The 27,712-nt window shown below is 37.5% G+C and overlaps 1 protein-coding gene across 5 annotated transcripts in view; it reads right to left on the reverse strand.

The window, feature by feature from the left end:
* Positions 1 to 4,671: 4,671 nt before the first annotated feature.
* LOC109575475 (uncharacterized) overlaps positions 4,672 to 27,712 on the reverse strand; it is a 29,213-nt gene continuing 6,172 nt past the window's right edge. For 2 of the 5 annotated variants that reach the window (XM_019983638.2, XM_070775456.1), the window contains exons 2-8: positions 17,505 to 17,626; positions 16,418 to 16,556; positions 14,142 to 14,263; positions 12,188 to 12,298; positions 10,171 to 10,277; positions 6,445 to 6,535; positions 4,675 to 5,005 (exon numbers count right to left, since the gene is read on the reverse strand). In XM_019983638.2, coding sequence (XP_019839197.1) covers positions 4,889 to 5,005; positions 6,445 to 6,535; positions 10,171 to 10,277; positions 12,188 to 12,298; positions 14,142 to 14,263; positions 16,418 to 16,556; positions 17,505 to 17,626 — 809 coding nt within the window. In that variant the 3' untranslated portion in view covers positions 4,675 to 4,888. Of the gene's footprint in view, positions 5,006 to 6,444; positions 6,536 to 10,170; positions 10,278 to 12,187; positions 12,299 to 14,141; positions 14,264 to 16,417; positions 16,557 to 17,504; positions 17,627 to 23,865; positions 26,679 to 27,712 lie in introns of those variants that run through there. The other 3 variants (XM_070775457.1, XM_019983637.2, XM_019983639.2) reach the window with 3 other exon arrangements.

The raw sequence follows: 27,712 nt of genomic DNA on the forward strand, positions 1-27,712 counted from the left end.
TTCACTGCTGAGCCACATTTACAGAAATTCTCACTAAATGAGATTAATAGCTCTTATGCCATTGGGTTGTTAACAGGATCAATAGGTAAAGTGTCAGATATAAAATATGTGTCAATAAATTTTAGGGTTTTTCTGTTTTGCCTGAAAATGTTCCTTGAGGACTCAGGATTTAAATATAATCACTTTTCCGGTCTGGGAATCTGTCTTTGATTTAGGTCAGTATGGAAGTGTTTTAATAGAGCCTAGTTAGAAATTGATTCCTTAACTTGTGATATTTTCCGTCCATTAGATTTAGGTGAGGTTTTCATACATTTGTTTCTTCTTAGTCTAAAGGATTACATTTTCAGTAATCCACATTGAATTTATTCCTAGGAGCTTAGTTTGAGGATATGCTCATCTTCCTCAAAGAAAGCAGAAATTTGAGAAAGTTAATTAAGTTTTAGACAATTTAACAACAAGATGATCATCGTTGTTGACAACTTGAAATTCGATGTTCTTAGAAATAGAGCATTGATAGAATTGCTTGATACAATTATGATTATTATATCTATCAATTTTCTTGGGATGCTTCTTTAGATAAAAAGACTAAAATCAATTCTATTTATGTGCTTTTTCATATGTGTAATTCAAGATGTTTATCATTCAATGTACATAATACTCCTCTGAAACTCATGGACCAGAAACATTAATTAACTTATTTTACAAGTGAATAAACTGCAGCCTAAAATGGTTGAGTTGCTTAAGGCATCTAGACAAGTCTAGGGAAGTTAACAGCAGCTCAAGCTCCAAGCCCCGTTTAATTAATATTGTATCCAGGAAATGAGTTCTTCTTAAAAGCAGAAATCTTTTACCATTCTAGCACATCCCCAGAGAAGCCCTTAAGGGTGTTTGTTTTGTCTTTGTGTTTCTCACTAGGTTCTTATTTATTTATATGAAAAATGCTTGAAATCTTACGCTTCAACCAAATCCTTCTCTTCAATGCTAATAACATTATCTTGTGTGTTTCTCACTCTTAGTAGGTTTCTTTTCAAGCTATTGTCTTAAGTTTTGCTTCCCAGCATTCTTTTTTTTTTTTTGCCTTATCTTAGTATTTAACTATTATGCTGACAGTATGAGATTCCATTCATTAGATTTCTTGCTATTGTCTCTTGACTTAATAATTTTGCTATAAGGCCTCATTGATTTTCTTACTGACTCTTTGCAACCTCATGGACTGTTGCCTGCCAGGCTCCTCTGTCCATGAAATTCTCCAGGCCAGAATACCGGAGTGGGTAGTCTATCCCTTCTCCAGGCAATCTTTCCAACCCAGGGATCGAACCCAGGTCTCAGGCATTGCAGGCAGATTCTTTATCGTCTGAGCCACCAGGGAAGCCCTGTGTATCTTTAGAAATGTAATTTAAAATATTCTGTTCACTCTAGGTTTGTGTACTCCCCCAACAAAGTGCGAAGTCCTCCTGAATATGATTCCTTTTCCCTCCATCCACAGAGATGCTGTCTTAGTTCATTCTTACTAGACCCACTGGACCACCAAGTGGCTTTCTGAAAAGGGTATCCTTTTGCCTATTTTTTTTTTTTAATATTTATTTGGCTGTTTTGTTTCTTAGTTGCAGTATGTGAGATCTCTATTGGGTCATGTGGGATCTTTCATTGCAGCTCATGGACTCTCTAGTTGTGTCCTGCAGGCTCCAGAGTGTGCCGGTTCAGCAGCTGCAACACGTGGGATCTTAGTTCCCCAACCAGGGATTGAACCCACGTCCCCTGCATTGCAAAGCCAATTCCTTTATTTTTTATAGAGATTTAAAATGTTTTAAAATTTATTTTTGGCTGTCCTGGGTCTTTGTTGCCGCACAGGGTTTTCTCTAGTTGTGGCAAGCGAGGGCTCCTCTCCAGTTGCGTTGTGCGGGTTTCTCACTGCAGTGGGCTCTCTTGTTGCAGAGCATGGGCTCTAGGGCATTTAGGCTTCAGTATAGCAGCTCCCAGGCTCTGGCGCACAGGCTTCATTGCTCCAAGGCATGTGGGATCTTCTCGACCCATGACCCATGGATCAAACACGTGTCCTCTGCATTGGCGGGCGGATTCTTTACCACTGAGTCACCAGGGAAGCTCCAAGGTGGATTTTTAACCACTGGGCCACAAGGGAAGTCCCACTGCCTGTTGTTTTTAATCATCATAGATAATGTTTACAGAATCATGTTTCTATAGGTTAATTCTGACCATATCTGTATGCTGCTTAAAAACTTTGAATGGCTCACCCTAAGTTAGAGTAAGATGGGATCTCCTTGGCATACCATGCCCTTTTTGATCTGGCATGCATTCACTTTGCCAGACTCACGTAGCCCCATTCCAGACTATAGTCACAGTACAATATTATCCTCTATGCTTCTGCATATACAGTAATCATCTCCAGAAAAATAAGACATTTAAAGATTAAATAATTCCACTTACAGACTATTAATACTGGCATAGGAATGTCTCTTCAATATCTTATAGTTCTAATATTTGCCTCAAGCATTCGTTTAAAAATGTGTTAAGCATATACATATCACACAGGATACTTTCCAGTATGTTAGACCATTTACATCTTTTTTTCTGCTCTATCAACTTAAAGATCCATAGTTTAACATCTAAAATCATAGCCGTGACAACAGTATTTAAACAACCATCCATTTTTTCTGTAATTTAAATCACATCTCTATGGAAACCATCTATAATCTTTACTCTTGACTGTATTCCACTAACAACAACTGAAGACTTTTAATTTTACAGATGAGGGCTGAATGAATTGAAACTAGGTTTACAGACTTGCCCACCATGATCCAGTGTTGCTATTGCTCTTTCCGTCCTGTCAAGGCCTTGTGGAATGGGCATTCTTCCACTCACCCAGGGCCACAGCATCAGATTTTGCTTTAGAGGGTCACGCTTCTGAGGAGCAGCTGAATCAACGTTAGGCAGATGGGATTCAGAATTTGGCGACCAGTTTCTTACGAATAGGCACAGCATAAAGTGAAATTCAATTAAGTGTTATAATTATGTCATATTAGTAAACTCATTTTTTAATGAATGATTATTGACTCTTATGTAATACTCTATTTGCTATTGTTAGTATGCTTTGTTGTGTCTGAAATTTAAGTGCTTAAATGTAAGTTACTATCTCTGGTGGCTCAGACGGTAAAGCGTCTGCCTGCAATGAGGGAGACCCGAGTTCGATTCCTGGGTCAGGAAGATCCCCTGGAGAAGGAAATGGCAATCCACTCCAGCACTCTTGCCTGGAAAATCCCATGGATGGAGGAGCCTGATAGGCTACAGTCCATGGGGTCGCAAAGAGTCGGACACTACTGACTGAGCAACTTCACTATAATAAACCAATAGATTAAAACAATCACATAAATAACAGCTTCCAGCTATTTTAAAATACTTTAATCTCAGAAAATCTGCACAGCCTGCTGGAAACATCCATCAATTGTTACTCAAAGATGCTAGAAGTTTATGGTGATTTCTTTTTAGATGACTAGCATGATAGTGTTTAATAGGTTACCATTAATAAATTATTGGAAATGAACAAGATATTATTGGAAATCCAGCATTTATTCTGATATTTAATATTATCAGATCAGATCAGTCGCTCAGTCGTGTCCGACTCCTTGTGACCCCATGAATCGCAGCACACCCGGCCTCCCTGTCCATCACCAACTCCTGGAGTTCACTCAGACTCACGTCCATCGAGTCAGCAATGCCATCCAGCCATCTCATCCTCTGTCGTCCCCTTCTCCTTCTGCCCCCAATCCCTCCCAGCATCAGAGTCTTTTCCAATGAGTCAACTCTTTGCATGAGGTGGCCAAAGTACTGGAGTTTCAGCTTTAGCATCATTCCTTCCAAAGAAATCCCAGGGCTGATCTTCAGAATGGACTGGCTGGATCTCCTTGCAGTCCAAGGGACTCTCAAAAGTCTTCTCCAACACCACAGTTAACCAGGTCCCAAATATTAACCTTACTAATATCAATAGTAAAGTTCCAAACTCCCATTTTTTTATTTTAGCATTTTGTTTGGTTATTGGTCTATAATTTTCTTTTAAAAGTTTGAGTTGACTACCACTGCAAATTTTTCATAAGCAAGTGATGACAAAAAGTATAATAAATCCCTTTCAAAAGACAGATCTCCAAAAGGTTCTGCAACTCCAAAATGTGGATTAGTTTAGTATAAAAAAGTAACTTATATGCAATACTAAATATAAATTACTAGAACTAGTAAGTGTTCAAGTTTTGATGTTTCATTGTATTCTTGTTTTTAAAAAAAAGTTTTGCTTTTCTTGATTTCAAAAGTACAGTCATTTTAGAAAAAAATGGAAAATCCAGAAAAGAACAGAAAAAACAATAAATTACCAGTAATTGTTCTACCACAGAAATCACCTCAATTTATATTTTAGAGTTTACCTTTCTAGTTTTGCTTTTTCCTAGCAACTGCAATTTTTTATTTTAGTCTTTGTGCTAGTCTCCTCAGATAAAGGTGTGTACAACAGGAATCTTACAGAATAGAGATCTAAGAAATGAGATCTCTACCTACCCTTGCCCCCTCTTTCATGATAGAAACTACTGATGTTTTTTTTTTGGTCATATCTGGACTTCATATACAGAGTTGGTGACTAAAGGATACAAGTTTATATTTTTGACAGAATCAAAGAAACCAGGGGAAACCTTTTTTTCAGATAAAATTTTAATATAATTATCACACAAAGTTGTATATACATACATATAAGTATTTACAAATATGCAAGCATATGTACACACACTAGAAAGGAATACACAGGAAATAGTGTGTATTAGGATATGAAATTCTGTTTCTTTTAAATTATTTTGTAATTATTTTACACCAAGGCAGGACTATTTTAGTTTCAGAGAATCTTGTATAAATGTATTTGTTCAAGAGCTTCTCTGTCAATATCCTTTTCTGGGAATACATCATAGTTCAGAGGTATCTCTTCAACCCAAGGAGATAACTGTATATTAACCTGAGGGAAAAAAAAGTTGTTCATATTATAAACAAATATGAAAATTACAGAATGAACCTACTCTTTTCAATTTCAAGAAATCAGATTAGTATTACAATGAGAGGGACTAAGTTTTACACGGTGCCACATGAACAATTCTTTGTCATAGTAAATGGCAGGCCTGTGGATTCAGGGACTTAATTAATTTACCTTGATTTGGGAACTTGAAGGGATAAAGAAAATATAGAATAGAGTAATTATTTTAATGTAACTAGTTTAATAAACTAGCTTAAACAATAAAAGATTAAAACAACAATGGGAGTACACAGAGAAACTTCATATAAACACAGTGATGGTGCTAACAAGTTGCATGAAAGGAGCTAATCTCCCTCTATAACCTTCATCAGGCTCTTCTCTTCACACTGCAAACTTGGGTCTCCAAGACACAGAAATTCTGGAGCCACCAATGGATATACCTACTTAAAGAAGTTTTATTAAATTGGAAAGCAATAATGTTATTCAAGAATTCGTATGTAAGGACTCTTTCAAAAACATTTTACTTTGGTAAGTGAAAATCACTTAATTATTTCAATACATAGAAACATTATAAATTGGAGAGCATGCATTTTAAAGGTGTGTTTTTATGAGTATGGAAAAGTACGGCAGAATCACACCACTCACGGGGTTGGGATCTCAAGGGGAGGGAACTGGGGAGATTACCATCATGTCTTCATGTATCTTTGGATTATTTCTCCTGTTATGGTAAACATGACTGTAATTTAGATGACTGACAACAATTTTTAAAGAAGGTATTATTCATGATACTTTAATTTCTTAAAGGAAGAAATAAGATACTTAAATTTGGCAGGTTATACAAAACGAAAGCATTATGAAAGAAAATGATAATATGATTCTGTATTAAGAAATGCTACAGTATCTCATTGAGGGGTCTCAAAGAGCTTTACAAATATTAATTAACCTTTATAAAAGAGTCAATTTATCAGGATGAATCTTATTATTAAGTATCAACCTTATTTTGCATGGAGAATCTGAGGAATATAGAAGCAGCTTGAGCAAGATTCCAAACTGACCTAGAAGCTAAACTGTGCTCAGGATGTGGCCTCCAGCCCACTTACTGGAGAAAAAGTTATGATGTGGGTGTTTTTCAGTCTCTTACAAATATTTAATAGCATTTGTTAACCTAAAACTGTAACTCCACAGTTAGAAAAATTGGGTGGAGAAGCAAAGGAATCTAGATCAGGATCCGAATGACACTCTCAGAGCTCTGGAGGAATGTGAACAAACCACAAAACAGTTCTTAAGCCATAAGGTTTTGCTACTCTTTCTAGTGTTGTCACTGTGTTCAGACTGAACATTTCTAGGATAGCGTGTAACAGCTATCAGAAAAAAGCAGGAGAAAAGTTTTGACAATAAAAATGCTGGGAAAGAAGCTTACATACCTGAAGACCTGAGAGAGAATCTTCCAGACCTGGCACTGTCACTAACAATGACCCTTGTTTCCTTACATTATGGCAGATATATTCCCAGGCTCTATAACACAGTAAAAACTTCTATGTTAGGTTTTACCAGGTACTGGATATTTTTTTAAAATGAGGATGACAAAAGAATATGCAGCATAGGTGATATCTAGAAATCCAGATGGGCAAAGACGTTAGCCTGCAGGAAACTGACCTGCGGCAACATACTAGTAATCGGCAAATTCAGTTCCTGAAGAGATGTTGGTAAAATCGTGGAGTTACAATACTGAGAGAGATTTAACAAGATGGGGGATTAGGGTTAATACAAGCAATTGTGAGTAAGACCACAAAAAAAGTTTTCAGAACTGATACAGATGTCGAAGCTGGATCATGGTTAAAGCCCCTTCAATTCTTTATGATCTGTCAAACTTTCTACAGAATGGAACAGAGCTGAGGGGAGTGGGTGGGAAAGAGTCATGGAGAAAAGCCACAGAAGCCAGAAAACAAGCAAAGGCTAATAATAAGAATATAATATATAGATCTTTTAAAATAACATCAAGAGTAAAATCATACTTTATTTGGCTGTCAGAAATAGTCAGTGGAAAGCCTTGTGGACAATATGATACCCGAGAAGTTCAGTGTGATCAGCTAGGTTTAAAGCACAAAGGCAGGCCATGTGCACGTGTATATGTCAGAAGGCAGTATCTGACCAGTTTTGATTAGCCTGTAGTGCAGACACGAATGGAATTTCTACACTGCAGGAGTCTTGACAGTACACCCCATTGGGGAGCAGGGGTCAAGCAAAGCAAGGAAGTGCACCCTTTGCAGTGGGGCAGGTGGGCAGCAATGTTGTTTGCATTTACTCTAGTTACAGCAATGGCTATTGGGTTTAGTACATTCTGGAGCTTATTAGGCAAAATGATAACAAATTTTTTTTTCTCAGGTTAGATCTAAAACCAACTAGCAATGTTTGATAATAATTATTGCTGTGCTTGGGCTAGAGCTGTCTGTTGTTTTGATGCAGTTCCCTAAAAATGATGTTTTTTCAAGTCTGTTTAGTAAGACTGAAGAAGCTGATTAGCATGATTTGGCATGGCTCTAAAAATAGCACTTGCTGCTTCTGAGAAGTTGTCATTGCAGTAGTTTACAGGTTTTACTTACTGGAAAAATACACAGAGGTACCTTTTAAACTAAGACTTACTCTACTTGCTACAATATAGAATAATATAAGTAAATGATCAGTTCTGTCAGAATGATTCTAATATCAGGATGCTTTATCTTCTAAATTTTCTCCTGTGTATTGTCATTCATGAAGATAATTAATTATATATATTTAAAATTCATTGCACTTTACTAATTTGGAGAAGTGACTGAACATATGGGGTCAATACCTATTTGGTGAGTCATGCAGAGTTTGCAAATGAATTTTCCAAGATAGCACAAGCATGCGGCAGTTCCAGTATCAAGCTGACCAGTAATATCTGTCATTCTTCAGCATTTAAAATCTTCCTTTATGAATCTTCCAAGAGTTTAAGGTGCTTTTCTCTTTTAACTTCTTATAACGGTATTTGGAGAAGGCAATGGCACCCCACTCCAGTACTCTTGCCTGGAAAAATCCCATGGACGGAGGAGCCTGGTGGGCTACAGTCCATGGGGTCGCTAAGAGTTGGACATGACTGAGCGACTTCACTTTCACTTTTCCCTTTCATGCACTGGAGAAGGAAATGGCAACCCACTCCAGTGTTCTTGCCTGGAGAATCCCAGGGACGGGGGAGCCTGGTGGGCCGCCGTCTGTGGGGTCGCAGAGAGTCGGACACGACTGAAGCGACTTAGCAGCAGCAGCAGCAATGTTGGTATTATTTCATTCTCTAACCATTATGTAATGTTTTGACCACTGGTCATGAAGTTGGTTTTTCCAGTGGTCATGTATGGATGCGAGAGTTGGACTGTGAAGAAAGCTGAGCACCGAAGAATTGATACTTATGAACTGTGGTGTTGGAGAAGACTCTTGAGAGTCCCTTGGACTGCAAGGAGATCCAACCAGTCCATTCTAAAGGACATCAGTCCAGGGTGTTCTTTGGAAGGAATGATGCTAAAGCTGAAACTCCAGTACTTTGGCCACCTCATGCGAAGAGCTGACTCATTGGAAAAGACTCTGATGCTGGGAGGGATTGGGGGCAGGAGGAAAAGGGGATGACAGAGGATGAGATGGCTGGATGGCATTACCGACTTGATGCACCTGAGTTTGAATGAACTCAGGGAGATGGTGATGGACAGGGAGGCCTGGCGTGCTGACATTCATGGGGTCACAAAGAGTCGGACAAGACTGAGCGACTGAACTGAACTGGACTGAACAAGAACTTGAAAAGGTAAAAAGCTACACAAACTCTGTCCACTGGAAATTAAGTTTAAAGAGTGCAATATGATTAAAACAACTGTTCATGTTGTGTTTCTGGTCTTTACCCTGTGAACAAAAAATCATTACCTATTCTGGCTGCTCTTTGATGATATGATTAGTTTTCTGTTGAACAAGTTTCTTTATAAACAATTTACATTGCCAATTTTGTACAGATCTTAACCTAGAAGTAATAGATGTGTGTGCGTGTGTGTGTGTGAGAGAGAGAGAGAGAGAGAGAAGGTAAAGGGATAGCAGACAGAGGTTTAGTCATTCAAGAATCTACTCCATATTAACTGTTTATGGTCTATAATTATACACCTTTTTATTTCTAAGCAGTAGAAATCTCCCTGATGCACTAATCCAAACGTGAATGTAATGTCCTTTCATGCGTATGGAAAGGTGGTTTCCTATATCTAGAGTCACGTATGTCATGGTAAATAAGTTAATAAGCCTAACTGACTAGAAAATCAGTGTCTTGGACTGTAAGAATTTTCAAATTAGAGGAGCCTGTAAGTCTTGATGAGAAGTCAGAAAAGTCACAGGGAACTCCCCACGGTCCAGTGGTTAGGACTCCATGCTTTCACTGCCTAGAGCATGGGTAAGATCCCTGCCTGGGGAACTAAGATCCCACAAGCAATGTAGTATAGTCAAAAATTAAAAAAAAAAGAAACAAACATAAAAAACTGATCACAGATTTGCTAATTTTTCTATTGTTTAAATAGTGGAATAAAGTCTAGGAACCGACTATTACTATCTCAAGAACATTTTAAAAATTTGGTAGTCAGTCATTGTTTTTTAGGTGAATATTCTTATATCTTGTTCTGTAGTCATTTACGCAGTTAATTCCCATCATTTTGTGATAGGATAGCAAAGGACATGTGTTTTTTCAAAGAAAAGAAAACTGAGGCAGAAAAAAATTTAAGACTCACTGGGAACTGACAACTTCTTGCATCCCTGACCGCAAAGCCAAAGCTTGGGTCATGACACCAGTTTCTTTTTTTTTTAATGTATTTATTTATTTTAATTGGAGACTAATTACTTTACAATATTGTAGTGGTTTTTACCATACATTGCATGACACCATTTTCTATCTCCTCAAAATCAGATGTAATATTTTACAAGGTTAGACAACCAAAGTTTATTTTTATTTTCACTTAGACATAACACATTTTCTTTAATATAATCTCCTGAGAGTTGAGGTCATTTCTAAAAAGTTTAATACCACTCCAGGGCCCCAAGTTCAATCTGTGGTAGGGGAATGAAAGTCCTACAAGCCTGGCCATGCCAAAATAAATAAATAAATAACGTACCTGGCCTGTTCTGCCTCATTAAGAAAATATTCGAAGACATTATTCATTATAATAACATCAGCATTCTGCAGAAGTGAACCTTGTGTACAAATGTCTGCATGAAGCACCTAAAGAATGAATTCATGGAAGAGAACAAGGACACCATATCACATAACCACTTAAGAAATAGTTGTTCATTCAATGACATTGTGAGACAGGCAGTAAGGGAGATTCACACTTCTTAAAATGAGAGTACAGTATATTTAATACTAATGCCTATGGAAGATACTTAATATCTAATAAAAACCATAAACTTGTGAAAACTTTATTTTTTAGATAGACTTGTTTATATAGTCATAATTATACTCTCCTCACTCCTAATTCAGAGCTGTTTCTACTGTATCAGTAGTTATGAGTCAAAGGACCTAGGTTCAAATCTGGCTGCATTATCAACTAGGTTTATACATTTGAGTAGTCAAGTGTCTTCACAAATAAAATGGAGTAATATCTGTCCTGATTCACAGAATCAAACGGGACTAAGTAAAGTTTAAAAAGTAATTTGTAAAATGTTAATACAAATATGTTAACTGGCCTTGTCTGACTCTTCATCCAAAATTTACTTGAATATATTATCTATCCAAGAAAGCAAACAAAATAATTTATTAAAAAATTATATACCTCAAAAAATTACCTTAGACTATAATCAATAAGTCTTGTAGAACACACGCAAGATAACATGAAGAAATATTTATTTACTCAAGAGCAAAGCAAATTAACTTTTATTTTAAAAGAAGAGAAAAAGTTTTTTGTATTATATGATTTTTTTTCCAAAAAAACACTTAGTCTTACAAATAAATAATATTCAGAGGTATTTTTCAGAATGTTTAAATCTTGATTTCTTTTTTTTTTTTTTTTTTTTTATTTTTAAACTTTACAATATTGTATTAGTTTTGCAAATATCAAAATGCATCCATCACAGGTATACATGTGCTCCCCATCCTGAACCCTCCTCCCTCCTCCCTCCCCATACCATCCCTCTGGGTCATCCCAGTGCACTAGCCCCAAGCATCCAGTATCGTGCATTGAACCTGGACTGGCATCTCGTTTCATACATGATATTTTACATGTTTCAATGCCATTCTCCCAAATCTTCCCACCCTCTTGATTTCTAATTAAATTGATATTCCTGTTATTTATGTGATTTATTATGTAACAGCAGTGTGTTTTTGTTCACTAAATATGGAATAGTGAGAAAAATCTATAAATTTAATATTGGACAATGAATTCTCTTTGATCACTTGCCTCTCAATTTATAAGATGAGAGAGAGAAAAAAAGGAAGGATGAAAGGAGGAAGAGAATGAAAAGCTTTCCTTCTATAAAAAGGGGAAGGCTAGATTCTGAATCTTACTAAGATATGTCTTTGAATATTAGATTGAACTGAACACCAGAGATCCTTAGATACTCAGTACTTCTCTGCACAGCCATTAGAAGTGTAGGATCACTAGTGAAATGATAAGGACTATGGCATTAACCAAAAAACTTCCTTTCCCCTTTCTGGTTATTTTTTCCCTTACCTATAAAAAACAGAAAATTTCTGTCATAGCCCAACTTAGGGGATCCTTCTCCCATGAACTGTTATTCTGTGGTACCCACAATTCCTCTTGCAAGTTTATAAAAGACGATAAAGAACTGCGAGCATTACTTAATCTTTTTGCTTACTTGCAACATTCAGGGTTTAATTAAATACACATCTGACAACATGAAGATATTTAAAATTGCTGCTAACAAATCTATAGTTGATATGAAAAAACTTAGAAAAAAGATTCTACTTTCTAATAAATTGAGGAGGAAGAGAAAAGTGTGAGTGGAACATAATGATAATAATTCATCTTCATTATTGTTATAAAATATTAACTCAATCTATTTCCATACAACAGCAATGAAGGATAGGTTCAAAAATTTTCCAACTCCAATGCAGAAGAATCTTGGCTAAATTTGCTACACAATGGATAACAGAATAAATATTTTAAAAAGTACCTTTATTCTGTCAGTGAACTGATACTTTTTTATGACCATTTCCTGCAACTGGCAAAAGTCTCCATTCAGTTCTACTCCATACAGTTGTGATGCTGAACTGTAAAGATAACCCTAAAATATGAAGACACATGATACAAAAGAATTAACTTTTAGTTGTGGATTTCTTTCTACTTGAAATTTTAAAAGTCAAACTTTTAAAACAGAATTCAATAAACTAAAAATAAAAGTAAAGATAAATAACATTACATAATTTATATAAAACAACTTCAAGAACTTAGACTCTTACTCATCAAGACCTCAATTGTAGTTTATTAATTTCCATTATTTAAAAGTAATTTTATCTTATTTATCAAATATTACTATTTTAAGCCCTCCCTTTATGTATATTTGTAGAACAATACATTTTTTCCAAATAAAGGCTAAACTTCCTAAAAGCATAAAAATAAAGTAATAATGGTTTTAAGGATTGATTTCTTACTTTTCTCAATAAAGCTGCATTCAACAAAATTGGAAATAAGGAAAGTGATCACAAATAGATTCTTTCTTTAATACCCTATTTCTGTAATTTCTTGGAATGTTACATCAGGGCAAAGTAAGGACGGTGTTAACCTATCGGAAATATGATGGACACTCAGCACAGTCTGACATAAGATGTGGGTGGCAGGAGGTGTGTCCTGTTTAGCTTATGGAAGCCAGCTTGCTGTTCGGTAAGTCCATCAAAGATAACTGGCCATCGGTTAACAACGATCATCAAAAACAGACTATGTATTATTACCTATCTATTTTTGGTTGTAATAACAAAAACAATCTAGAAGGAGAGGTCAAATCATATTCTGAAGATCATTTTACATCAACTAACACTTATTTGTAAGCTCAATTTATATTTATAGCTCACCACATATATTTAGAGTATGTTCAACAAAGCTTATGCATGTACTCAAAAAAAAAATATTGTTGACGGAATCAGGGACCTCTATAGAGGAAAATGACCATATGTTTAAACTCATTGATGCTACCAAACACTTGCACAGTCACAATTATTCAGCTATATTTGTTTCTAACAAATAAAAAAATAAACAAGAGTGGACAAAATATGGTAAACAATCATAATCTCTAATGTTCGCCAAGCAAAATCAGCAGATAAACTGTACTTTCTATTATGGCTGTCTTTTCTAACTGTAGAATAAAAGTCAATGCTGAAAAATAAATGAAGCATGAAAGGGTTAACTGTTTCTGTTTAGAGCAGGCAGTGATGCTGGGAACAGACAGAGCCTGTTCCTGGCATGAACTTCTACTGCTGCTGGCCACATGTTTTAACACGTCTGCTAATGACAACCAGAAACCACATTTCAGTTTTTCTGATAAAACCATTTAAGAATATTAAAAATATTCATGATTTGAATTCTTTTTAAAGAGTCACATTGAACTGATATCTCAGACACAAAAATCTACGTTCAGACTTTGGAATCACTGAAAACCACGGTGTGTCCTGTGTCCAAGATGATATCATTTGCCTTGCTCACTTACAGGTGAGGATATTGATGCCAGGGGTGTGGAGTGATTTGCTCATGGCTGTAAGCAATTCCCTAGTCGAGCGAATTTGTCAGTTTTATAAGAGCTCTTATCAAAGCTCAGTGTGCTATACTATTTTATGACAGGACAGAAAATGGAGTTAGAAGCACGGTGAGTGAGTGACAGAATACCAAAGTGTTATGAGGGCCATCTGTTCCTGTTTTGCTGAAATTCCTTCACTTGTGTGACAGAGACAAACCAGAAAAGGAGATCAGAGAGCTGGCCTTTGAAAAGTCCCAATTCAATACACTATTTTAACCATATTACTCTATTACTCTAATAAATAAAGCCAAGCTGTCACCTTAGATGGTGGCAGGCAAAACTGTTGCTAGAAGAAGAAAGTATTTCCAAATGTTGCCTATGTCCACAAGTTGGACTTTACCCCATAAAGGACGGTGCCAAGCCTGGAGCCAACGTCAACCAAGACCTTTCCCGACAGATCGGGGAGTACGTGATGATAAATGAATTTCAATTCCATGAGAGAGAAGGAATGAGAAATAAATCCTGGAGAATGAGAACAAATATTAAATTTTGCTTGAGGATTAACAATTCCATTCTGTACTTCTAATTCTTTCACCTATAAAGTATATTTCATGCTTTTCTTAATTGATGAAAGCCATTCAGAGGTTATTTGGAAAACATTAGTGTGATAACTTTGCACTCATTCACTCTGAACTGTAAGACACAAGAATAAACGCACAATCTCTGACATTTAGGGCACTAGAAAACGGTTACTCAGCTGGCTGTCCTTACCCCCATGCTTCTCATCTCTTTCTCTACCACCCTCTAGGGTGGCCTAGGCCTTTCCCTTCCTCGTCTCCCAATGAACCGCTTTTCCCTGAGACTGCTTCCTAATTCCCATAGCACCTGTTTTCCTCATTCTACCCCAGAGCCATCCACAGAGCCGCCACCTCTCGCTACATAGACTGTAAACTACCAAATGAATGACCATCTCTGGAGTGTGGCACCCTGCCCAACCTAAAAGCGTGGTCTGAAAAGCTGGAGATGGGTGGTATGGGAGGAGGTTAAGACACTCCTAAATTGTTATTTCCCTTAGTTTAATTGCTATAATTTCTAGCCTCCTAGCCCATTTTCTCACTCCATTATTTCTATAATGAAATACTTGGGAGAGCCTGAGTCTGTTTTTTCTGATATGGAGGTAACCCAAAGATTTTCTTTATTGTGTGCTAGTACATAATCTAATGGTCAGGAAATTTTGATCATAACTAATGAATGGTGGCAAATAAAATGGAAGCAAGCAGGCTAATCCCTAGAAGGAAAAAAAGGGTGACTAGGCCTCAGAAGTAACACTGGAGGTGGTGGGGTGCAAGGGCACTGAGCACCACAGTCCTTATCTCCCCTCGTCCTCACTGCCCTCTTTGCCACATCAGTGCTTCTGCCCTAGGCTACAGTCGTCATTAGTGTCTTAAAGCTGACAAGCTCCTTTCATATAGGGAAGAAGAGCCCCACACCGTCACAGCTTTCTCACAGTCACTGTAGTTATCTGGGCTGGTCTGGGCACCCAGTCACTATTTATAATCTGATTTTTATGAGAAAATGCATCCTAATCTCCAAATTTTTCTTTGTCGAACATAGCTCTTCTATAAATTTCTGTACATCAGACCTGATACGGTGTTATAGTTAGAATTCAGTTTTTAATTTCCCCTCTATTGTTCTTGTCTAAGTCTTTTTCTATTCTGTGAACTTCAACCACTTCAAATGGCAACTATGAGCACTATTTAAAAATAGAATCTTAAAGCAGTAAACCAGGGTAGTTTCACCCCCAACTATAATACAGGTACAATAAATTTGTATTAGCTACATATTACAAATTTGGTAGTAGTGAACTTTTGAGAATAATAATATCTAAGATTAGTAACATGAGCACATTACTACTCACCCACTCTAAGCAATGCCTCAACATCTAGGTTGGCAGGGAGACTGAAATAGCACGTTTAAAGTATACCCTAGACAATCATATCCCGTTTGAACAAAAGATATAGTAACAGAAGAGTTTACATCTTAGCAGCATGGAGTCAGTCTAGTTTCCTGTTTGAAACACAGGTGTTGCATTTGAGGGACAGACATGCAGGAGACTATTACTAGAGCTGTCCTGTGTTACAGACAGGAGATGCTCCATGTGGTCAAATCACCGCCTGCATAAACTCTCAAGATTATCCATCTCTGTCCTCTAAGTTCACGCCCATCCAACAATATTGGATTACTATCTGACTTCACAAGTAGATAGTTTTATGGGGAGAAAGTTTTCAGCTCCCTTGGCAGTTATATCACTATAAATAAATCACCGCTATGGATAAATGTAAATCTTTTTTGAGTATATAAAGTATGAGTTAGTTTTCCTATATTCAACCACTTCCAATTAGTTTCAGGACCTGAGAAGTCACCTCCTATTAAATATGTTCAGTAAAAAGCAGAAATACTCCCGTGGGGGACATGAAGTGGCCTAACCTCCCTGGACAATGTTTCTATTTAGTTTCTCTGATTTCAGTAATTGGTAATAGCTAGGTTGCAGGTTGGCCTTTTGCTTTAAAAAAAAAAAACCAAAAACAGTGAATGCCTGGTCAAGAATCTGCATAGTCATGACATGTAAGGAAAAGCGCACACGAAGTCGTCAGGTTTGCAGGCTGGAGTGCCCACCTAGAGGTGCCGTCTGATGTGAGCCGCACACAACACAGTAGTTTCTGCTCATTTTTCCTTCCTCACATAATGAATCAATAAAGTCTTCATCGTAAAGGAATGCATCAACGTGAACTGTGGGTTCTGGCTGCTGCTGTATCTGGTGGAAAGAAGAAAAACATCAAAAGAAACAGAGTACAAAGAAGTCTCTTTTTATTGCTAAATAAGGCAAAACATCAGTGGTTCATATGCTGAAGTTCTGAGAGCAACAACAACCAGAAAGACGAGTTTCGCTTATGGAAGTCAGCAACTCAGCTCTGCTTTCATGCTATTTTTGAGACACTGGCAACTTGCTATTTGACCATGTCATGATGCAAAACATGGCTATGAGAAACAGATAAAAATTTTAGTTGAAAGGAGTATTCTGAGATCATTTTGTCCATCCTAAGTAATATACTTTACAAATAAGGAAACATACCCAGAGAGATTTCTCCCAAGAAACGACACTAGTTAGTTCAGAGGGAGAATAGAAACTAATACCACGTCTTCTGAGTCCTACATGACAGGGACTTATCCATCAAAATACTTGGCAAGTAATCTTTTCCCAGAAGCAAAGTTTTCAAATAATAAAAAATGTTTAGTAAAATTCCATGCTTACAAATAATAACACTTAATGCTGGTAGTACATGATATAACAGCAAGCAGCTACAAAGCAAAAAGAAGTTTGATCCCTTCTACTTCAACGATAATAAAGAATCAACAAAAGAGTGAACTTCACCCTTGATAAAAGTCAGGGAAATGGAACAGGGCAGAGAAAACCAAGACAATTACATAGGCAGGGACAGATTACTGTTGTATTGTTGGGCCTTGATTTGGGGTGGGGTGGGGTCTGCTTGGGAAACAGGACACCCTCAAAAAATATCTTTTGAATGAATGGTACTAGGGAACCAGAGGATTACTGACTCAAAAGAATTGGGGAAATGGATGAAGCACCAAATGAAAAAGCAGAATTCAGGACTAATGATTAGACTGGAAAGGCTAATGGGGTTAGAGAAGAATAGGAGAAACCTCAAGTAGCACTAGGAATAAATGAATTTAATATATTTACTTTTTGGAGGGCTAGATGTTCTGAGGAAAGCATAGTTTCTAGAGGTAAGCAATTCCGAAGGTCTTCTGCTATGTTTTTCAACATAATGTCATTATTGTCTTGAGTGAATTCATCAAAATCTCCTGCCAAAAAAAAAAAAGTATAGTTTTTATGGTTGCAGTCATACCTAGACTAAGTGATTACAATGGATGGTTATCTTCTATCAGATAGCATCGATTTATAACAATAAACAAACATTCTAGGTCCAATGAAATATTCAAATTCTAACAAATGTTCCATGGAAAACATTGAGTTTTTTCTTTTTCTAAGCTGCTTGAAAATATAAAACTTGACTATTTCAGCCTGTTACAGAACAACAAAGACATTTAAAAAGTATGTAGTACTCTTACTACTTAAAGTTACTAAGAAGTAGTCAAATATTCCTTTTGTGACCATGTAGACTTTATAAGTTTAGGAGGCACTGCATAGGGATAACTTTAATCCGAGCATCCCTGCCTCCAATAAAATGTACCCAAGACTTCAGATAATAAGCACAAACAGATGGCACCAACTATAGAATAAACTTTATAAGAAGCATGTTGCTCTGCTGCATCTGAACAGCAGAAAAATGATCATTAAAACAGCACATTTCTGATGGCTCTGGCCTACTTTTGGATACACTGGAAAAAGGGGAGTGAGCGTGTATGCCAATGTATATAGAAATAAAGATGAAGAAAGTGACACTTGGTGAATCTATGTAAGGGTGTAAAAGTGGTTTTCATTGTTCTGTTTTTTCAACTTATCTGTGTTTAAATTTTTTTTTTAATTGGCTCTACAAAAGAATGGTTTCTAAGAAGCTCATACATAATTTTAAGTAGAACAGACTCACCTTGAAGTAAAACACTGTAAAAGTTAGCTGTACCCTGAATGCCAAATATAGACTGGAAAGAACAACTAATGAAAACATTTTACCTTTTTCTTAAAAAACTATCTTATATTGAATTCTTGCTAGAGTAAAAGGACCTCAAGGGGACTGTGTTTTCCTTACTGTTTTAAAATAGCTATAAAAGGAAAACAGGTAGATTGTGAAGAAAATACCATCCATTTCCACATACCCTATCCCTCAAGTCTTTGGTTGTTTTTAAATAAGTTCATGATTTCCTTCTTAAACATACTAATAATAATTCTTGTGTTGGGTCAGAATGCTATTCTCAAGTCACAAATAACAATTAAAATTTGGATAATATTTTCTAGCTTGCAAAGTTCTTTCAGGTAGAAACTACATCAATTAAATATTATAACATCCATGTGAAGAAGACAAAGCAAGATTACCTTTTCTGATTCACAGAGGAGGTAATTAAGGCGACATGAATTGTGAAAAGTTACAAAGCAGGCCAACAGCAGCAAAAGAAATAAACCTAAGTTTTTTACTCTTTCTTTTCACTCTTTCCACTGTGTCCCTACATACACAGGTTCTTTCTCTGCATAACCTCTCTCTGAGCAATAGTAGTTAACATGAAGATACATTATTTGACTCCCTGAACTAATGCAGAAAGGCCTTTTAACTCTTTTTATTTTTTCTTTCTACACCTACCTGTGACAGTGATCTAAATGTTGCTTCAAATTATTTATAGGAGGATGCCGAATATAAATTATAGACAAACAAAAATATTATGAAGATTCATTCCAAATTCTTCTATTTATTAAAAAAATTTTGATTATTATCTTTTTGGCAATGCCACACGAAATATGAGATCTTAGCTCCCTGCTCAGGGTTTGAACTTGTGTCCCCTGCAGTAGAAACATTGAGTCTTAACCACTGGATTGCCAGGAAGTCCTCAAATTGTTTTAGGTGGAATTTAAATAGCATCTGTGATGCAGTTTTTTAAAAACTGGAAGTATTTACTTTGTTATTAAAATTAAATTCCTTAAAACATTATTTTTAAAGGCTATGTAATATTCCATCGTATTTGTATTAACCATTCACTCCTACTACTATACATTTATATACAATTATAACTGTGAAAATTTAGGGACATTGCTAACATTTGGCATACTTTGGCCTCTTTGCATAACATTTGGCCTTTTTGCATTTATTTCCTTACTATAAATTCCTAGCAGAAGTACTTAAACATTGTAAAGGCTTTTACAACATACATAGTCATGTATGGATGTGAGAGTTGGACTATAAAAAAAGCTCAGCACCAAAGAATTGACACTTTTGAACTATGGTGTTGGAGAAGACTCTTGAGAGTCCCTTGGACTGAAAGGAGATCCAACCAGTTCATCCTAAAGGAGATCAGTCCTGAGTGTTCATTGGAAGGACTGATGTTGAAGCTGAAACTCCAATGCTTTGGCCACCCGATACAAAGAGCTGACTCATATGAAAAGACCCTGATGCTGGGAAAGATTGAGGGCAGGAGAAGAGGACGACAGAGAATGAGATGGTTGGATGGCATTGCTGACTCAATGCACATGAGTTTGAGTAAACTCCGGGAGTTGGTGATGGACAGGGAGGCCTGGTGTGCTGCAGTCCATGGGGTCGCAAAGAGTCAGACACAATTGAGCGACTGAACTGAACTGAACTTGCTACATACCGCTAAATTTCTTTCCTGAAAGATTATACCAATTTACTCCATCAGAAAAAAATAAGAATATGTGTAAGCCTTACTTCATGAAAGCCTTACAGCATTGAACTGTACTATAAAAACAAACTTTGTTGTTTTAATTTGCATTTCTTTAATTACTAGTGAGGCTGGACATCTTTTAACATGTATAATAACAATTTCGGAATGTGTGGTAACAGTATGTTGCTTGGAAAAAGATTAAAGGTGTTAATCAGTTGCCTGAGGACAGTTAGGTTTTTCTCAAATTACATATGCAGGTGGGAAGGGAACAGAGAAAGAAGAGTTTCTCTGCAGAGCAAAATCTATTCTTTAAAAGTTTCCTACTTATATTTAATTAAGTACCTGGGAAAAGAGAACTCACCAAAGCTGACAGTCTATGAATCAAGTCTCACTTTTTATATCTAGTCAGGTATCAAGTCCCATCATGTTCACTTTTGAATCCACTTCCTCTTTATTACCGCTTCAACTACTTCATAGTCACAGGTACCACCTCACACTTAGAAAACCAGGAGAAACTCATAATTGGCTCCTGAATGATCAGTTTCTCCCCAATATAAGTTACCTTACACATGTATTTTGGAGAAGGAAATGGCAACCCACTCCAGTATTCTTGCCTGAAAAATCCTTTGGACAAAGGAGCCTGGCGGGCTACAGTCCATGGGGTCACAAAGAGTCGGACATGACTGAGTGACTAACACCACACGACATCTATTTTAAACTGCTGCTGCTAAGTCGCTTCAGTTGTGTCCAACTCTGTGCGACCCCATAGACGGCAGCCCGCCAGGCTCCCCCGTCCCTGGGATTCTCCAGGCAAGAACACTGGAGTGGGTTGCCATTTCCTTCTCCAGTGCATCTAAGTGAAAACTGAAAGTGAAGTCTCGCAGTCGTGTACAACTCTTCGAGACCCCATGGACTGCAGCCTACCAGGCTCCTCCGTCCATGGGATTTTCCAGGCAAGAGTACTGGAGTGGGGTGCCATTGCCTTCTCTGTATTTTTTTTAAACTAATTTTGCTTAAACTTCACTCATGTCACTCCTTCTCCTTACAATTTTGGGACAGCTTTCCACTTTTCAATGTATCCAATATTACTGTAGACTTTCACGGCCCTCTATATCACCAGAGTCTAACCATCCTATTTTCTATTCTCATTACTCACTAACATAATTTTTGCTTAAGACAGGCAAATTCCCTCAGTTGTTTTCCATATTCCTTCCTGTTCATATTGCTCCTTTCAACTATGACCTTGTTTTTCACAATAAGGGCCTTCTCAAGTTACTTCATCTCCAGGAAGTCTTACCTTCAGCCCTTGGCCGTCATTCACCCATATCCTTATCTCTAATGACTTATAATATATAATTAAACACTGGGCCATATATTTCCTATTATTCATTAATATTTTATATTACTTTGAAATTCTTATTCAAAGTTTAAAAATTTACTGAGGGGACTTCTGGCCTTAGACAAGATGGCTACTTCCCTCAATTTCCCCAGCTCCTCCCCTCTAAATACAATGAAATATCCTGGATGCCATAAAGGACTCTGAAGGCTAGAAAAAAGGTAAACTGTCTAGGGATGTCAGGAATTAAGGACGGAAGGTCACCGCAGTGAATTCCCTCCTGGGTTTTCATCTTCCATGTAGCCTGGACTGGGCCCTGGAGAGGTGACTACCAACCAGAACTACCAACACCTATAGACTGAATACACAAAACAAAAACTAAGTCTGCTCTCTCTCACCAAAGACCAGTAAAGGGGAAGAATAACAGAGGTGTACTGGGGAACCCTAATCCCTAGCCCACACCTGGGGCAAAGGCAGGCTATCTGGTAACAAAGTAGGAGGCTGCTGTCTCCAGGCCCTCTGCCCAGCAGGACAGACTCAGGCCTGAGGCCTCTCAGCCCTCTGCCCAGAAGCCAAGAGCAAACCAGGCCCTGTACTGCTCGTCCCCCGACCCCCACTGGTGGAAGGCAGCTCAGTGACACAGGTATCTTTCTCCAAGCAGGAAACACCAGCATAGATTGAGCAGGAAGCCCCAGCAGTACCAAAGAATGAAACAAGCCTGAATAGCACTGCAAGGGCACTGAAAACTAAATGTTGTCAGAGCTACAGCTCACAAAAGCAGGCCAGAATCAACAGGTTAAACTTAAGCGGGGCAACTGCCTACTAAGACAGAAAATCTGAACAGGATCAAGTCAGCATAATATCTAAAATATCCAGGATAAAATAAAAATTATCCTAGCATACAAACAAAATGTTCACGATATAACAGAACATCATTTACATCAAGAACAGGACAAATATTAATTTGACTCTCGCAATCTAGATGCTACTGTGCAACTTAGTTTGGATGATCAGACAAGGACTCTAAAGATGCTATAACGAAAATGCTTCAATAAGTAGTTATGAATTATCCTGTAATAAGTGAAAAAAATAGAAAATCTCAGCAAAGAAGTCATAGAAAAAGAAACAGAAACTGCAAAACAGAAAAATAAAATAATTTAGAAATCCCTTGCTGAAAGGGCTCCGTAGTAGAGATGACAGAGGATAGAACCAGTTCACTTGAATTGACAGATCAATAAAATTTATTCCATCTGAACAAAAGAGAGAAAATTAAAAAAGAAATTGAACAGAGATCTAAGGATCTTTGGAATAACGAAAGAGCTAACATTGGTATCTGAGTTCCAGAAGTAGGGGGAAAAGTGTGGAGCTGAAAAGTATTGAAGAAATACAGCTAAAAACTCCCTAAATTAGGTGAAAGATCTAAACCTACAGATTTAAGAAGCCAAGCAAAGTCTAAATATGATAGACGCAAAGAAATCCACTAAGAACATATCATAAACTTCTAAAAACAAGAGGCAAGGAACAAATCTTAAAAACAACCAAAGAGAAATGATTCATTCCCTACAGGGAAACACCAAACAACAGTGAAGTTTTCATCTGAAACCAAGGAGCCAGGAGGTTACAAAACTTTTCAAATGCTGGAAGAAAAGGACCACAAGCTGTAAATTTTCTATCTGATGAAATTATCCTTCAGGAATGAAGGAGAAGTAAAGACAAATCAGATGCAGAAAAACTAAAAAACAAAAAATTTTGTTGCCTTAAGACCTACCCTTAAAGAATGGGTATAGGAAATTTCAACAGAAAGGAAATAGCAGAAGAGGGCTTGGAACTTCAGACAGGAAAGAACAGAATGTGTAAAAATAGGCTATCTTTCTCATTAGTTTCTTAAATCATATGTGATGGTTACATCAAAATTTATAAAACCACCTGTAATGGTGCTCTATGTACATGTATACAGGAAATACATAAAACAGTCATATTTTTAAAGTGGGGGAGGGTATAGGGACCTATGTGGAAGTAAGATTTCAATATTTGCTTCTAGTAAAACAGATAAGACAGGTAAAAGGATCAGATAAAACACTGATAACTAGAGTCAGACATGACTGAAGCGACTTAGCAGCAGTAGCAGCAGTGATGTTACATATGTATACTGTCATACTCAGAGTAACCACAAAGAAAACTCTACAAAGAAATACACTCAGAAACACTACAAAGAAGAACAGAATGCTAAAACTGTTCCATTTACCCACAGGAAGGCAAGAGGAGATAACAAGAAATTGAGAAACAGAGGGTCAGAAAGGAAACAAACAATAAAATGCTATACTTAAGTGCTAACATATAGTAAGCTAATTGTAAATGGTTTAAACACATCAATCAAAAGACAGAGATTAGCAACACAGATTTAAAAAATACAACTCACCCTGGGTTGGGAAGATCCCCTGGGATAGGAAATGGCAACCCACTCCAGTGTTATTATGCTGTCAACAGAAACTCACTTTAAACATGCCAGGAAGACTGAATATAAAAGGATGGGGAAAAAAATTGTGGCAACGGTTTAAAAAAAAAATAGGGTAGCTATACAGATATGAAATAAAATAGACGTTAAAGCAAAAGAAAAAATTATTAGGGACAATGAAGAACATTACATACTGATAAAAGGATCAATCTATCAAGAACACACAGTGATCTTAAATGTGCATACACTGAACAACAGAGCCTTAAAATATCAATACATGAAACAAGGACTTTCCTGGATGTCCAGACAGTGGTTAAGACTCCATGCTTCCATGATCCCCAGTTAGGGAACCAAGATTCCACATGCAGCATGGCAGCGGAGAGGTGGGCGGAATGAAACAAAAACTAACAGGGCTGAAAGAAGAAATAGAAAAATTCACAATTACAGCTGGGGAGTTCAACACGATACTGACAGGACTACAGGGCAGAAAATCAGCAAAGATATAGAGGAACTGAAGAATATCACCAATCAACAAGACCTAATAGATATGTATAGAACACTCCACTAAACTGCAATGCTGCTGCTGCTGCTAAGTCGCTTCAGTCGTGTCCGACTCTGTGCGACCCCATAGACAGCAGCCCATCAGGCTCCCCCGTCCCTGGGATTCTCCAGGCAAGAACACTGGAGTGGGTTGCCATTTCCTTCTCCAATGCATGAAAGTGAAAAGTGAAAGTGAAGTCGATCAGTCGTGTCCGACTCTTAGCCACCCCATGGACTGCAGCCCACCAGGCTCCTCCGTCCATGGGATTTTCCAGGCAAGAGTACTGGAGTGGGGTGCCATTGCCTTCTCCGAAACTGCAATAGAATACAGTTTTACTAAGTGCCCACAAAACAGTCACCAAGATAGACCATGCTGCTGCTGTTAAGTCACTTCAGTCGTGTCCGACTCTGTGCGACCCCATAGATGGCAGCCCACCAGGCTCCCCCGTCCCTGGGATTCTCCAGGCAAGAACACTGGAGTGGGTTGCCATTTCCTTCTCCAATGCATGGAAGTGAAAAGTGAAAACGAAGTCGCTCAGTCGTGCCCAACTCTTAGCGACCCCATAGGCTGCAGCCTACCAAGCTCCTCCGTCCACTGGATTTTCCGGGCAAGAGTACTAGGATGTTCAATTATAGACCAAATTTCTACATCTACTAAATGAATAAACAGGGTCTATCTTTTATAAAAGGTAGAAAAATTATCAAGCTGTGTGGGATTTTTTTTTTGCAAAATACACCATATAGGAAAAACATAGGCTGAATACAAAAGAAATATTTTCTGTCTCTTGGACACCCATAAACAACATATATCTTAGTCTTTGACATAAAGCCATTCAGCTGTTATTTTGCATTTACTTAAAATATCCTCTGCTAAATAGTTGTGTTCATCTTTAAAAGTAAATTGCTTAAAATTACATTCAATTTCTTTCTGTAAACCAACATTTCTTCACCTCGACAAAGGAAATACACTGGATACCGCCAATGAGCTGTCATCAGCTTTACATTACACTTAGAGGAAAAAAAAGTCTGATAGACCATATTGAGTCATAAAACAAATATCAAAAATTCTTAAAGAATTTAAATCATACAGAGTATCTTTGAACATAATGGAGCCAAAGTAACAGAAATACAATAGGCAAATAGCCAAATGCTCAGAAAGTAAACAACATATTTTTAAATAATGATAGCTACAATAATCAACAGAGAATAGAGCATTCAAAAAGATACAGAACAGATCCAGGCAAAAATGCACAAATAATTTTCAAAGATTCAAAAGCAATTCAGTGGAGAAAGAAGAGCCTTTTCAACAAGTTGTGCTGGAGCAAATGGACATCTACAGGGGAAAAAATGAACTTCAATCTAAATTTCACACTTTATACAAAAGTTAACTTAGGTCAAAGAACATGTAATACACAAAACGACAATTCTTTTAGAATTTTGTGAAAAAACCTTTTTACAAAACTCTTTTAGGGTTTGTAAAAGAAACCTTAACACCTGAAACTAACACAGTATTGAGTAATTTTTAAATAAAGAGGGAAAAAAAGCATAGGAGAAAATCTTCAGAATCTAGGGCCAAAGAGATCTTAAACTTGACATCAAAAAACAAAAATGGGATAAATTGAACCTTATTAAAATTAAAAACTTTTGCTTTGAAAGTTCTGTTAAGAGAATGAACAGGCAAATTACTGGGAGAAAATACTGCATACATACATCTGACAAAGGGCTTATATCTAAAATAATAAAGAACTATTAGTCCATTCTAAAGGAGATCAGTCCTGGGTATTCTTTGGAAGGACTGATGCTAAAGCTGAAACTGCAGTACTTTGGCCACCTCATGCGAAGAGTTGACTCATTTGAAAAAACTCTGATGCTGGGAGGGATTGGCGGCAGGAGGAGAAGGGGACGACAGAGGATGAGATGGCTGGATGGCATCACTGACTCGATGGGCGTGCGTTTGAGTGAACTCCGGGAGTTGGTGATGGACAGGGAGGCCTGGCGTGCTGCGCTTCATGGGATTGCAAACAGTCGGATACGACTGAACTGAACTGATTTATTATTTATATTTATTGGGTTGCCATTTCCTTCTCCAATGCATGAAATTGAGAAGTGAAAGTGAAGTCGCTCAGTCCTGTCTGACTCTTAGCGACCCCACGGGATTTTCCAGGCAAGAGTACTGCAGTGGGGTGCCATTCTTGTCTGGAGAATCCTGTGGACAGAGGAGCCTGGTGGGCTGCTGTCCATGGGGTCGCACAGAGACGGACACAACTGAAGCGACTTAGCAGCAGCATAAATGTAATTTATATTATGTAATATAAATGTATACATATTCATATTTACAAAAATATATTTATACTTATATTTATATTATTTATTAATAACTATTTATTATTTCTGTTTACAATAGAAAATGGGCAAAAGACATAAACAGATACTACATCAAAGAGGATATACAAATGGCAAATAAACACATGACAAGATGTTCAACATCATTTGAGAAATGGAAATTAAAACCCAATGATAGGGCTTCCCTGATGGCTCAGTGGTAAAGAGCCTGCCAATGCAGGAGACGCAAGCTGGATCCCTGATCTGGGAAGATCCCACATACCATGGAGCAACTAAGTCCTTGCGCCACAGCTATTGAGCCTGTGCTCTCGAGCCCAGGAGCTGCAACTACTGAGTCCACGTGCCACAACTACTGAAGCCCTCATGCCCTAGAGCATGTGCTCTGCCAACAAGAGGAGCCACTGCAGTGAGAAGCCTGCACACCACAACTAGAGTAGCCCCTGGTCTCTGCAACTAGAGAAAAGCCATGAAGACCCAGCACAACCAAAATAAATAAACAAAATTATTAAAAAAAAAAATTGGAAAAAATCCCCAATGATATATCATTATATAATTTTCAGAGTGGCTAACATAAAAATACTGAAAATACCAAATGCTAGTAAGGATACAGGTCTTCCTTACTAGCAAGTGGCTCAGTGGTAAAGAATCAGCCTGCCAACATAGGAGAAGGTGTGGGTTCGATCCCTGGCGGGGGAAGATCCCCTGGAATAGGAAATGGCAACCCACTACAGTATTTTTTTTTTAACCTTTAGTTATCTGGCTGTGCTTGGTCTTAGCTGTGGCACGCAGAATCTTTGACCTTCCTTGTAGCACGTGAGATCTTTAGCTGTGGCATGTGAATTCTTAGCTGCAGCATGTAGGATCTAATTCCATGACCAGGGATCAAATCTGGGCCCCACACATTGGGAACATGGTCTTATCCACTGGG

Source organism: Bos indicus, chromosome 21 (assembly GCF_029378745.1).
Source record: "Bos indicus isolate NIAB-ARS_2022 breed Sahiwal x Tharparkar chromosome 21, NIAB-ARS_B.indTharparkar_mat_pri_1.0, whole genome shotgun sequence".
In the NCBI taxonomy this organism is placed as follows: Eukaryota; Metazoa; Chordata; class Mammalia; order Artiodactyla; family Bovidae; genus Bos; species Bos indicus.